This window comes from Desmodus rotundus, chromosome X, assembly GCF_022682495.2.
Source record: "Desmodus rotundus isolate HL8 chromosome X, HLdesRot8A.1, whole genome shotgun sequence".
NCBI classification, from domain to species: Eukaryota; Metazoa; Chordata; class Mammalia; order Chiroptera; family Phyllostomidae; genus Desmodus; species Desmodus rotundus.
Window position 1 is genome coordinate 77,736,616 of NC_071400.1, and position 15,021 is coordinate 77,751,636.

Consider the following 15,021-nt stretch of genomic DNA (forward strand, 5'->3'; position numbering starts at 1 on the left):
CTAATTGGCCTCTCATATAGAACATAATGTGTAGTTTAACTAGCATTAAAACATCAACATCTTCCTATTCGTAGTAGATTACATACTACATAACATGTCAACACTTAAAAAATAATCTTATTCAGTTCTCTTACTAAACCAACCGTGTTATAGCAATAAAACCCTAGGACTTGAAAAGTTAAAGGGAAGCAAGGCTGTGTGATGGAACTAATGAGACTCGATTTCAAATCTAGGTTCTTTCACTCTATACCAGGTGAGAGTCCAAAAGATAAAAACACAGTAGTACTTCAATTTCCTCTACTGTAAATTTGCAATTGTACTTCACAACTGTCACCCTCTTAACCAGATGAAGTTCAATCATGTATTAGCAAATGAAACCAAATGTACTCTAAAAGAAAGCTGGGTATCCAGTCCAAGGGTTCTCACAGCAACACCATTTTCTAGTAGTAATGTTATTTGCTGCCAAATTTTTAGCAGTGCTCCACTCTCTGATCTAATCCATTTCGATGGCATTTTCCCTTATTCAGTCTTTCTCAGGTGCAGTGTTTCACCAACTTGACTGGGCACCTGAATCATCTGGTGGCAGTTTTAAAATACAGATGCTGCCGATTGCTTAGATCTGGGCTGGGAGTGGAAATTCTGCCTTTCAAACAAGCTGAAAATCTGTGCCCTGACTAGCAACCTCAGCATCAAATCGGGACCTGTGAGACTTGCAAACTTGCAATTCCCACAGAAGACTTACTGAACCAGAAACTCAGGAGGTGCAACTTGAAATCTGTGCTAACCAGCCCTCTGGGTGGGTCCTACGCAGGGCAAAGTGTGAGAACCACTGTTCCAGAGCCAGGGCTCTCAACTCTGCGTTCCCGTTTGAATCAAACAAGGAGCCTTTTAAATTTGCAATGCCTAGGTCACCCTACAGACAAGTCATATCCTAGTCTATGGATTGGACTGAGGCACGTGTATTTTTTTTTAATTCCCCAGGTAATTTCGGGATCCAGCCATGAGAACCACAGCTCTAAAGGAGAAAACAGCTGATATCTGGGGCAAGCACCCCATACCTATTTAATAAAGAAGTCGTTTGGATTTCTTTCATTTGGCCTAAATTTTAATTTTCATTTACTCACATTAGCTCTCTTATAAAATGGCTGACTTATTTTCATTTGCTGTAAAGTTATTCAAATTAAATGTGGCTACTAAAACCCTAGGTAAGTTATAGTCGGTTGTGAGTATAATGGATCCGTGTGAAATATTTGTGAGGATGAAAAACTGTATGGAGGATCTCCGAACTTTGGTCACGCCACATTTCTAATTATGAACTCTCCATTCGTGTTAGTGGTTTTAACAACGAGGCACTGCTCACTGAACCGCTGGGTTACCTTACACTTGCAGTTGAAATCAACATTATTCTACAAAAGGAAACACCCGATGTTTGGAGTTCAACACAGGAAATTATTAAGCTGTCTTTGGCATTCTTAGTATTTCTATGATAGTAACCGCCCAGAGCCATAACTTTCATTTTTGCAAGGTCTAGGTAAAGTAACAGCCCGGCAGTGAATATCAAGCAAGAGCAAGTGGCAAGACTTCATTCTCATAATTACAAGTTTCTTCAAGATATGTTTTCTCCTCAACCTAGAGCGGAAACCATGATGCAAAACAGGGGATTACAACATTCTGGAAACCCTTAATCTATTTCATCCCTGTGTGAATTCCCAGATAAAATGCATTTGTAAACATAAAAACAAGCATCAACTCTGAAACAAAATATAAATGACTTGGAGATTACCCAAAGCAAACTCACCAGCGTGACTACTGAATTCCTGCCCCTGCATTGTTACCTCATATGCCAAAAGTAAAGATAAAGGAAGTCAGGAAAAAAAAAGGCTGAATTGGCCTTGACTGGTGTGGCTCAGTGGATTGGGTGCCAGCCTGAGAATCAAAGGGTCACCAGTTTGATTCCGAGTCAGGGCACATGCCTGGGTTGCAGGTGAGGTCCCCAGTAAGGGGCGCCGGCCAGAGGCAACCACACATTGATGTTTCTCTCCCTCTCTTTCTCCCTCCCTTCCCCCCTGTCTAAAAATAAAATAAATAAAAAATCTTTTAAAATATTTTTTTAAAAAGCTAAATTGGTGAGGACATGAGATAATAATTTAACCTAGAGTAGAGATTGATTTGTAAAGCAGCAATTAGAGGAATTATATTTTACTATTGTGTTCCTTGACTCCCTCAAAAACCATTCTTAATAGCATTTAAACTATTTTATAAACAGAAAAAAAATCCTTCATAAAACCATAAACTTCTAAATTAAGAAATATTTTGTTTTAATGATAAGTACATGCTTCTTTAATTTTTATAGGAAAATAAACTATTTCAATTCTTATAAAAAATACGCATTTTTCTACTTTGAAATTTTATTGATGTGAAATGTATAGTTTTAAGAAAGCTCTCTAGCAGTTGTCTTGATACTGGATTTTGATTTAATACATTGATTTAAAGCCTTCTGCAAAAACATCTAAGTGCATTGTATGATATCTTATAAGTATCCATATATAATACATTTATTAAGTAAAAAATCATCTTCTGTAGATTTGACTGGTGGTAGTTGCAACAAAGGCTTTAGTGAGATTGCAAACGTTCACTTGTTTATGTTCTAACCATGGAGATAACGTATGAGTTTTTGCCTCATCAATAAATTAATGTATCAATAAAAATATAAATAATATTCCAATTTTTGTTGGGTAGACTTTAATTATTATCATTACTATAAAGCAAACATGGAATCTTCACTAATGTGTGTATGTATGTGCGTTGAGAGAAAGACAGACAGACATGCAAAGGAGCAGGAGAAGAGGATAATATACCATCTCTTTCTTATTCTGTGGAAAGTTTGTATACGACATCAGACAGTGTTACTCTCAAAAAAGTGTCCCTACAATAAATAATCCCAAATAATTCCAAATAAATCTAAGTGGTGTTAAAACAAGGTGGCTAAGAGCATAATCTTTGGAAACAAAAATTCAGTTCAAAGTCCTGGATCGTCCACTTCACATCTCTGAGTGAACCTGGACAAGCTATATCACACTGTGGGCCTAAGATTCCTCTTCTGTAAAACAGAGATGGAGATCTAGAAACATCCACCTTCTAGGTTGTTGTGTGCATTCCATAATACCTACACTAGAACCGAGGACCAGACCTGTGCTAATTAATAGCTGTTGACCTCCTGCTTCCTGTATTTATCCAAGCTATGATTTCCATCATCGACCCTGCTTCTCCTCTTATGTCTCACTCTTGGACACCAAAGCAGAGCGTGCAAGACTGTTACCATCTGCTACTGAAGCAGGGTGCAGCCAAGAGGAGGGCCCCAGGAAGGGATTTGTAATGGGGTCCAGGACTCGGGGTGTCCAGGAAATGTTAGAAAAATGTATGTAGGATGTCTTCACCCCCACAGGCCTGAGCCAAGGGGGATGGGACACATGGAACAGGGCCATTCAGAGCTGTTTTGGGTAGCAAGAGCTTTGCAGCTAACCCCTGGCACAGTCATTTAACATATCTATAACCTTTAACTGGTTTCATGGATGTGTTAAGTAGCTGTGGCCATGCTTTAGGCCAGGGGGATGGGACCAAATTCCACCCAGGATGGGACTGGGAAGTAACTCCCCCTGGTTACAGGGCCTGCGTGAGAGCGTGGAGATGATTGGCTCCATGCCATGGGGCCACACCTGCCCAGACTTACTATGGCAGCCCAGTAAAGCTGGAAGAATACAGGGATGCTGGCAGGTGTAGCTGACTGTAGGAGGAGTCAGAAATGGGGCTGCAAAGGAAGATGGGCACTGGGATTTAAACCTAGGCCCGGCAGCCATGGAAAGAAGAGACCACGCGGCTCCAAAGTAGTAGGGAGGACCACAAGGTTTTGGGGGAGAAGAAAGAGACCACGCGGCTCCAAAGTAAATGGGGAGGAGACCATGCGGCTCTGAAGGAAGGAGTGAACCACGAGGCTCTGAAGCAAGTAGATAGATAGAGGTCCATGTGGTTCTGAAGTGGGAAAAAGGACCACGTGGTTCTGAAGGAGAGTAGAGAGGACCACAAGGTTTTGGAGTGCTTCTTCTTGGCACGCGGCTTAGGCAGCAGGAGAGACTTTGCAGCCATAGAGAAAGGGGAGAAAGGACTCTTGCTGCTGGGCCATGAGAAGGTGCCACATGGCTTTGGATTAACTGGAGATCGCAGCAGCCACACAGCTGATGGTGCTGGGAGCCTGAATCACGGACTTCTACTTCCTTTCCTGAGACACGGTACCCCGGACTGGGCACAGGGAGAGGGAAGGACTGTGCATCTGTGGGTATTCTCGAGGACTTTAGTATCTTATTGAAGACATTAGGTCATTATTCTAAGTTTGTGTAACTTTTAAATAAACAATTCCTTTCCTTTTCACCAGTCTCTGGCATTGAGAGATGTCTTTCCTCTGGCGGTGGGCATTTCGAACCTAGCAGGTGGGCGTGGGGGAAGGAACCTCCAGAGACAGAAAGGCGGAATCCTTTCTGTAATAATTTATCGTGAACCACCCCCTCCCTCTGCTCTGTAACACTACTGCTGCCCTTTCAGCGTCATCTCTCATTTCCGCCCTGCCAGTAACCATCAGCCCAAAACACCAGAAATAGTTTGCAAACATGAGTCTGCTTCAGCCTCCAGACCTAGCATATTTTTTTACCACTTGTAATCATCTGCCCACATCATCAACCCACCCATAGACATGTACAACCTCCATCCCCAGATTTTGGGGGAATTTGAGGAAATGGCAAGCAGGGTATGCAACTTCTGAGCTGCGGGCACGTGAGTGTGGAGGGGACCATTGTTAATGGCAGCAGACATACTAGCAGGTACAATAGTGGCTATAATTTATAGTGTTGCGCCAGTTCAGTCAATTCAAATATGACAAAGTCTAAAGAAGGAAACAAAACTAAAAGCCAAGCATGGCAGTGCCCAAAGGAAGCCACAGTATAAAATGTTCTTATATAGGGTCTGGCACAAATAATGCCCCTTTTTTTATTACAAAATATTGTACTACAAAATCATAGGCATGTCATTCTGTGACATCACAATGTCACACTCAAGCACACCATATGACATTTTAGGGGAAATGTTCAAATTAACACTATAAACTATCACACCCATATTATCACCCTACCAGCCACACTCAAGCAGGTGTTATTTCTGCTGGACACTGTATATTACAAAAAGAAAGCAAAGAATGAAAAAATGACTTTTATTTTTACTGAACCCATGCACTTCCATATGGACAAATGAGAAGCAAAAAAAAAAAAGGCTTCAGTTTAGGATAAACACTGGAGAGCATCATTTGTCCTTTGAGATTTTACTCAGCCATCCCAGGCATCCAGGGACATTATCAGTAATTCTTTTTGTGTTGCGCTTTGTATTTGTTCTATTGGCACCGGAGAGTACATAAAAAACTTGCTTAAAGTCTACCTTCCCTACTACACTGACCTCCATCAAAGAAGAGCCCCTTTCTGTTTCATCTTTGCTTACTGAAAATCTTGGGCAGAGCTCACAAGGATTACCTGTGCTAAATACAAACAGATGAAAAGCAATGACAGAGTCCAACTGACTCCGAAAAGAACTTTTGAGGTGAAAAAGGGAAGCTCTTAAGGAATTTCTTACTGAAAGACCTCATTTATCTCAAGGGGATCAGAGGTGGAATGCCTAGAAAGACAGAGGCAAAGACAGCTTTGGGCAGTTGAGAGGAGACGGAAGATCTGATTATACACACACACTACGGAAAACTCGGTGAGCAGCTAACAAGGCAGCAGTAAAAGAATTTGCCAGTATTAAGGTTCCAGAGAGTGCTCATGATTTGTTGCCTTTTTCATCTGGGTGCATAGAAAAGCCTTTTGAAGCCCATCAGTGATTTTCAAAGTCTCCAAATTCATCCCAACAGTTCTACTTTATCCCAACCCTGCTCAGGGTTGAAATGGAGTTTAGTGGAAAGTGAGGTAAAATGAGGGGAGGGGGAAATTCAGGTAAAGAGGAAACAAGTCTCAAGACTAATAGGAAAAACAAAACAACACAGATAAGAAAATCATCAAATATAGAACCCGCTCTGGCTGGTGGGGCTCAGTGGATTGAGCACTGGCATGGGACCCAAAGGGTTGCTGGTTTGACACGCAGTCAGAGCACATGTCTGGATTGTGGGCCAGGTCCCCAGTAGGGGGTGCTCAAAAGGCAGCCACACACTGATGTTTCTCTTCCTCTGTTTCTGGCTCCCTCTCCCTCTCTCTAAAAGTAAATAAATAAAATCTTAAAAAAATAATAAAGAAACCTCCTCTTCTTGGAAACTGTTTTCAGGTCTCCATACCATCCCATTTACTGACCAGACCTTCAGACAAGGGCACAGTGAAGTCTGTTAATACCCCTCAGAGAGGCAGTTACACCTTTGTCTCAGAAGCCATCTAGCTCACGCAGTATTTAGTGGAGCTATTTCCTTCCACCCTGTTAATGTAGTCCTAGTCTCCATCAGCTTGAAGACATTCATGGATTTGTACTGGTGAGCTCCAAGGTGTACCTTACGTAGTGCTTTGGGCAAAGTGTGAATTTAAGGACTAGAGCAAAGTCAAATTAAACTCCTGTGAACAAGGTCAGTAATATACAAAAAGACACAATGCTTCCCAGGGCAGAGTCACGGAGCCCAGTGCTTGACAAGACCCTAAAGCAATGTCATTATTTTCTTTAATGTCAACAAAAGGTGGACTATTAGTATCAAAAGAGAAAACTGGGCATCTGAGAGGTATAACTTAGAAGATTTTATCTATTATACATGCAAGAAAGAGCCATGGAAGCTGGAGTTCAGGAGAACTCCATGCACTGTGTTCTGGGTACAGCCACACTCCACCTTGGGTACAACATCTGGTTCACTCCTTTCTAATCCCTAACACATCAATCAATCCTTTGACTGATGTATTATATAATATGGGAATATATTATATGCTATAATATACAATATTATATAGTATACAGTATATTAGTATATATACTATCTAATGTTATACTAGTATACTATATAATATAGTAATAACCCCACTGAAAGTGAATAAACTGTCACATAGAGTAAACATAGTGACACTAATTTAGTGCAATATTCACTCTAGTACTACTTCTCAGTATAAACATTTTAAACAACCTATTGCTGCACACATTAGACTCTTACCACTTGGAAAGTCAAATGATCTCAGGGTATAATGTAAAAGTGGGATTTCTGGTCCTCAAAGGTAAGAAATTCAAAAGCATGATTTCACCAAGTTGCATTTGAATTTCTCTGAGCCCGTTAAAGCAGCATGTGCCAATCATATTTTAGACAGTTGTTATGCTGATGTTTCTCATGTCCATTTAATACTTATTTAGCATTTCCTTTGTGCCAACTCCTGAGAATTACTCAGTAAGTCTTAGCTCGATGAATGTCTCACAATTACAGATGAGATCAGCTATCCCCATTATATAGATGAGGAAACTGAGAGCCACAGAAGATTCAGTAACTTCACCACAGGCAGGATTCAAACCCACAGAACCTAGTTCCAGATAGGAGGCTGGTGACCACTGTTATGATATTTCTAGTAAGAATAACGTCGAATTTGGAACTTTTAAAATATCTTTATGTCCAAAGTCATTATTTTAGATGTCTCTCTTTTAACATTTTGCAATAGTGTAGAATAACCTTTTTTATCTTCGCTGTCAATAAAGAAAAGAATCTGCATTTAAGTATCTTACCCGTTACCTCTGTCATCATTGAAAACAATATTGGTAAAAAATGACAGAGGTCTAGATGCCTGGAAGCTGACTTGGCAGGTGAGCTCAGTGTTGATTCCATTGGGAGAGCCTCTGATGGCTTTGCCTTTGGGAAAATGCACACAAAGGGAGTCATGCCCCTCCTCTTCCTCTTCATCCTCCTCATCATCAAGGATTATTGGGGGAACTGTGACACTTAAAGTTGCATCTCTGTTGAAAATTTAAAAACAACAAATTTTAGCTCAATGCATGAAAGTAATTGGCTTTAAATGTGTTCTTCCCTGGTTTTTTTTGGATCATTAGAAAAATTAAAACAACAAATATTTATAATAACATGCCTGATTATTAAAGATATTTTTGTACCATGTCTTATTTTCTGGTCATAATATAAGATTGATAATATATTTACTTTAATGAAGAACCACATAAGACGATCAAAAGTTCCTTTTGCCCTCTAAAGATTAAAAAAGGTGGTTAAAACACCTGATTAAGTACAATGTGTCTTTAACCACAGCCATGAGATAAATTGTACTGCCCTTAAATATATCCTAACAAAAATTTACTTTACTAACTAGAGCTTTGTCACATGTAGACTAAATAATATTAACAAATGAATATACACACATAATTTCTTTTTAAAAATGGATATTCTTAAGCACTGTAGTTATATATATATATCATGAATATTTTTCAATCACCACTGCTAAAAAACTTCATTTTAATGTTCACATCCTTCACTGTATGTCTTTAAAATATCCAGCTAATCTAAAATATTTGTAATTTTGAATAATATAGTATGTATTACTCACTTTTAGATCTAATTAATATTTGATAACTGTTAGTCTATAAATATTTAACCATATTACTCTGTTTTATTTTATTGCACATGTAGGCTCCTATAGCAAATAAGAAGTTATCAAATGGGAATCATAATTCCATAATATTTTAGTTAGAATAAAGATTATTCAGCTAATTAAAGAGAAAAAGCAAAGAAAGATCTCAACTTGAGTTAGTTAAACCAATATGGTTGAATGGATAAAACTTGAAAAAGTAATTTATACATCAGGTATGAATCCTATTCTGTCGCTAATTATCTAAGTGTCATTGGAGAAGTCATTACTGTTGCTGATTTTATTGTACATATAATGAGAAGACTGAGTTACATCAGCTCTACAGTCTCTTTTACATGCTCATTATACCATATTTTGCAAGACTCAACTTTTGACTTGAGGTCATTTTTAAACTGATACCTTTCTATATTGATCCAAAAGTTGAAAGACTAAAATATTAATTCATATATGAAACAATGTTTCATGATAAGAAATACGTTTTGGCACAAAATAATTTAAGCCACTTTCATTTCCTGTTTAAGCAACCAAGGTTAGTGTATACTAATGAGATAGGGTCTTGAAAGAACAGCAAATCCCAGTTATGAAGTTAAAGTTTAACTATATTCTTTCACAAAGTGGCATTTAGGCCAAGCTCCATGGCATAAGGAAGCACTCATTATGATAGGGGACTCAAGATTTGGAAAATTCTAGTTTAAGGTAAATAGTTATAGGCCTGGTAAGTAATGCCTGTGTTAAAGCTTTTGTTTCAGAAACTACAGATAAGGCCCATCCTGGCTCCCTGGAGAGACAGCTGACCTCCTGGGGCACTGCTAAAGATTTCCGCCCGAGGACAAGCGGAGGCATGGGGCCACTGTGTTCCAGGGAGAGACAGTAGACCTACCTCCTACCCCTGGGAACAGCTAACTGCCCAGGGCAAGAATGCTGCAGTTTTTAAATCTAATTTTCCCTGAATTTCAAAACCCTTCACTGTACTTTGTTCTCTGTTATAAAAAGACTGGCTTGAAAGGAAATGTAACAAACCCACCCATCTCCATCTGAATAAAGCGCCCATAAAGATTCAACACCTGTCTCTGCTTATTGGGTCTGGTAGGTGACAGACAGCAGGTATGCCGGCTTTTCTGGTTTCAATGTCACTTTGATGATAAAGTTATGTGGCAATGATTCAGGGACTTATCGTATGTAATTAAGGTCCCTAGTCAAATGAATTTGGGTGGATTAGAATTAATCAGATGAGATCTTAAAAGGTTTAGAGGTCAGAGACAGACTTGGAGAGATATTGTACTTTGGGCTTTGAATGAATAACACACCACACTGTGAGGAGGAACCACATGGCCTCTAACAGCTGACAGGGGTCCCAGCCCATAGCCCGCAAGAAAATGGTGTCTTAGTCCTACAACTGCAAGGATACATTCTGCCAACAACCAGGGAGCTTGGAGGAAGACTGAGCCTCAGATGGGACTATAGCTACAGCCCACCCTCTGATCTCTGCCGGCTGACACCTTGGGCAGTGGACAAAACTGAATCCTGACTCAAAGCAACTCTGAGATAACAAACTCATGTTTTAAGGCACTAAGTTTGTGGTGACTTGTCACACAGCAATAGAAAATAACACCATGCATTTTTAAGCTTGCTTCTTATACCACAAAGAGACAAGCTAACAAACATTTTTACAAAAAACTTAAACGACCTTGTGAGGTAACTAAGTGGGCTTTTTGTATTTTTAATTTAAATGTAGTTAAATATTTAAACAGTTTGTTCCAACTATAGAAACAAGTCAGACATTGCTCATGACTTACATAACACAACTACAAACAAAAGACACATAAAGAAAATATGATAAATTTACATTAAGCATTTACCTGTAATAATTTTGAGGTAAAATCTTGATATTCATCACAGCTGGTACTTCCAAAGGAACAGACGTAAAAAATATGTACGGAGGGTCAAACAATAACTTGGGTGATTTTATCTCCCCGGTCAGATGAATCACTTGATAGCAAGTTGGGTTATTATTTAAACGTACAGGAATATTAGCTGTGTATTTTGTAGGATGATCTAATGAAAAAAAAATTAAGTATTTTAGATTAGTTCACACACAAAAAATATTTACATAGTTTAAACCTTACTAAATATTAAAATGTACTATGAAGTTACAGCTCAGTGAAGCAGAACAGATTCCCCAGAAACTGGATTTATCCTGCCGAGGAACCTAAGACATGTATATAATGAGGAGTCAGTGAAATAAAAATCTTTCAAAGTATACTATGTCTAAAAATAGAGCAAGTCACCTTACAGCAGATTTTCATTATTATGGGCGAACACATATATCTGAGGAAACAGTGCGACGGAACTTCTTTTCTGACTGTTTTCTGTGCCTTTATAGGAGCTACCCATCCCTTTAGTGCATGCGGTGCGAAAATGAGATCAGATCATTGTTATAAGCTGAGAGGAAAGGAATGTGCTTTCTCCCAGATATTTGAGTTAATGAAAGGCTGCCTGGGCCGACTGGCTAATTTCACCTGGCAGGAAAGACAGGAGATTCCCATGTAGCAACTCACCATAAGGATGGGTACTCTGTGTTGGAGAAAAGGGATCAGCCTAAGGAGGCTGCAGGTCAGTCCTTGAGGACTGGTTCCATCACAGCAAGTTGCCAATGCCCTTTCAAACCAAATCCCCAAATACGGTATCTCGAAGGAGGAAAATGTGATCTGGTGAGTATGAATTCAATGCATTATCTTAGAATTCAAGAACTGGACACCAGAGCAACCTGGCAGGGATCAGGGCCATTATCACCAGGGCAGAGGATCAGAGTGTTCGGGATGATGCAGAGTCAGGTTCAAACACGGCCTCATTGTGAACCACAAACAGAAGCAATGGATTCACTGAACTGATCGGATCCACTAGTTTTCACTGTACTGGGTGACTTTACTTGTTTAAAAAAAGCCCTTTACATGTTCAAATAGTCTGACATCCTTGGAAAATGGGAGCTGGCTGGAGAGGGTAGGGAATAGGGACTTCCTACTAATCATGACAGATGTGAAAATATAAGAGATTATATCTACAACTGGAGCTGATAAAGTAATTTATAACAACTTATATATTTGAAGCAGCGGTCTCCAACCTTTTTGGCACCAGGGACTGGTTTCCTGGAAGACAATTTTTCCATGGACTGGGGAGAGGTGAGTAGATGGCTTTATAGCCTGCCACCAGATGCAGCTTAACTGTCCCTTGCCACTCACTGATAGGGTTTTGACACGGGTCTGCAAGCAATTGATTTATGATGGCCTCTGTGCAGTCAAACCTCTCTGCTAATGATAATCTGTATTTGCAGCCGCTCCCCAGCGCTAGCATCACCTCCCCAGCGCTAGCGTCACCACCTCAGCTCCCCCTCCGATCATCAGGCATTAGATTCTCATAAGCAGTGTGCAACCTAGATCCTGCGAATGCTCAGTTCACAGCAGGGTTCGCACTCCTATGACAATCTAATGCTGCCTCTGATCTGATAGGGGGCAGAGCTCAGGCGGTAATGCAGTGATGGAAGCAGCTGTAAATACAGATGAAGCTTCACTGGCTCCCCTGCTGCTCACCTCCTGCTGTGTGGCCTGGGGGTTGGGGACCACTGATTTAAAGCATTATAAATCTATAAAGTAGAGATAGTTTCATTTAATGAATCTGATACTGTTAAAATTATCTGGGAGAAAAATAACATTAATTTTGGAGTTGGGCAAAGTTTTAAGACTTATTAAATTCTGAATTTTGAATGGGCTATTCTGAGATTATTTTGTTCTGACCTGTTAAAGGTTTCTGGGGTCATATAGGGAAGGGGCTTCATTGTGCAGCCTAACACTACTGGGGATTCAATGGCACTTTTTTTTCTAAGTGCAGGTATGCCTTCTTTCTCATCTGAGGTGTAAATTATATAAATGTGTTAACGGCATGTTTAATTAATTTTTAACAATTACATTGGGATTCTAAGGAGGGAACCCTGGATTTGACTCAAAAGGATTTGAACCCTGGATCTGGTCTCAGCTCCATACTGAAAGAAAAGTCAAATGGAGGTGTTTTTTATTTCCATCTAGATTGTCAAGTCCAATTCATCTGACTATGAATGTTGATGGGGACTAAAGGAGAAGTTCTGTATGGAAATACAAATGGTGAGCTGAACTAGCAATTGCTTTCAGGACCAGACACCGTAGAAACTGAGAAGAAATACACAGAAATATATAATGAAACCTAAATATTTTAGCAAAATATGCTTTAGAATGCAGAGAATATTTGATGTTTGCTGTCATATTTTCAGAGTTCTAGGCAGAGGTAATGACAGCTGAAAGATTTGTTTAAGCCTACTAATCACAGCATCCTTTGTACTTTTTCTCACACATCAAACTAAAGCGATTATACAATGCCATGCTAACAGACATAAGCAAAGCATCAACTGAATGCAACACAGTGCTAACAGAATATTATTGAGAGAGAAAAGACATAGCTCAAGGAACTCTTTAAAAACCTTAAAAGCTAGAATAGGTTCTTAGCCTGCCTTTTCCATTGATCACATAGCAAGTGGTAGGTATTTTATAGATTGCCACATATAGAATGCTGTCCCCAAAATTCTAATGCAAGTGCTTTACGGAGGCTGAGCTCTCAGGGAACCTGAAGCTAAAGAGGTAAGCAGAACAGGGCAGGGCAAGAAGCTATGAAAAGCTGTGGTTTTGGAGTCTGGGATGTGACTTCACCAGAGAGATTGGCCCACAGGAGGGAGTGGGTTGGGCCACTTGAGGTAGTGCTGGTGGTGAAGTTTAAACTCCTAGGCATCTCTGCATGAGACCTCTTCTTCCTTCAGCCAAGGGGACAGACATGAGCTATCAGAAGTCAACACCCACAACTGAGAAACAGATAGAAACACCCAGTCAGGAGAATCTGGATGGGCCCAAACAGCAAAAACAACAGGATGCAATCCTAATGTTGATTCATAAGTAAGAATAATTAGGAACAGTAACAGGTAATTACCATAACACCTTTTACACAGAAAAATAGTTTGGAAGTGGCATTTGGTATATAAACTAACATGCTGTAACTAAATAAGCATATGCTGGAAATTAGAGACAGATACCAATACAGACTTCCTCAAAAAACAGGAAAAAAAATCTTCATAGCTGATTTTTTTTTTTCAAGCACCTTCCTGCTGCTCCTTTGTTCCGGTCTGCTTATGAAGCTAGCTGTCAATACTCACACTTCCTGTAGCTCATTACCAAGAAGAGTCTGTGTTTTTATGCAGCAACGATCCTCATGCTGAGAATTTTCTAAGGTATGTGCACTGTGGGTGTCAGGCTTGTGAAACACTGAGGTTATTTACATGAGAACGAAAACAAGCTTATGCAAGGGGGGAGAGAGTCTAGGCACACGAATTACATTAAAGAACAGTGATTCAGATTCAGAAGGAATTGGAGAATTACTTAGAGACCATCCTGAGTCATATATACTATCACATCCCAGCCTCCATCTCTGTGGCCTTCCAAGGAAAAGACAATAACGGCTGAGCGACAAGGAAAAGACACCTCACTAAAGCTCTTCAAAGCCCTCGGACGTATAAGGCAGCCCTGCTCAGCGACCAGTACGACAGGTTCTACCCAATCCTTTAACGTGCTGTTGAATTCAGTTTGCTATCATTTTCAATTAATTAATTAATTAATGTTTTATTTTTCAGTTTGCTAATATTTTGTTGAGGATTTCGGCCTCAGTTTATTTTCACATCGTCTCTTTGTCCAGCTTTGGTACCAAGGTAATGCTATCCTCATAAAATGAATTCGAAAGTGTTCCCTCCTCCTCTTCATTTTTTAGGAGAATTTGAGGATTGTTATTACTTCTTTAAAGACTTGGTAGAATTCTCCAGTGAAGCCATCTGGTCCTGGGCTGTTCTGTATTGAGAAATTTTTAGTTGCTGATTCAATCTTCTTACTAGTAACAGATCTGTTCAGTCCATGATTTTTAAAAAGATATTTTAGCCCTGGCTGGTGTGGCTCAGTGGATTGAGCGCTGGACTGAGAACCAAATGGTTGCTGCTTCGATTACCAGTCAGGGCACATGCCTGGGTTGCAGGCCAGGTCCCCAGTAGGGGGTGTGTGAGAGCAACCGACCAATGTATCTCTCACACATGGATGTTTCTCTCCCTCTCTTTCTCCCGCCCTTCCCCTCTGTCTAAAAAATAAATAAATAATCTTAAAGTAAATAAATAAAAAAGTATTTTAGAGAAAAACAAATGCTTCAGTTTCTAACACAGAAGATAAGGACCAAAATACTCAAATACCTAAAGTAAGATACAAGTATATGTTAAACATGTTAAGGTGATATTGGAGGGAACAGTGCAATGGGGACCTCTCAAATC

At 39.7% G+C, this 15,021-nt stretch overlaps 1 protein-coding gene across 1 annotated transcript in view; it reads right to left on the reverse strand.

Moving 5' to 3' along the window:
* The window catches only part of CFAP47 (cilia and flagella associated protein 47), a 316,288-nt gene that overhangs the window by 221,114 nt on the left and 80,153 nt on the right, over positions 1–15,021 (reverse strand). Inside the window, exons 25-26 of the mRNA XM_053916952.1 lie at positions 10,499–10,694; positions 7,771–7,998 (exon numbers count right to left, since the gene is read on the reverse strand). Coding sequence (XP_053772927.1) covers positions 7,771–7,998; positions 10,499–10,694 — 424 coding nt within the window. The remainder of the gene's footprint in view (positions 1–7,770; positions 7,999–10,498; positions 10,695–15,021) is intronic.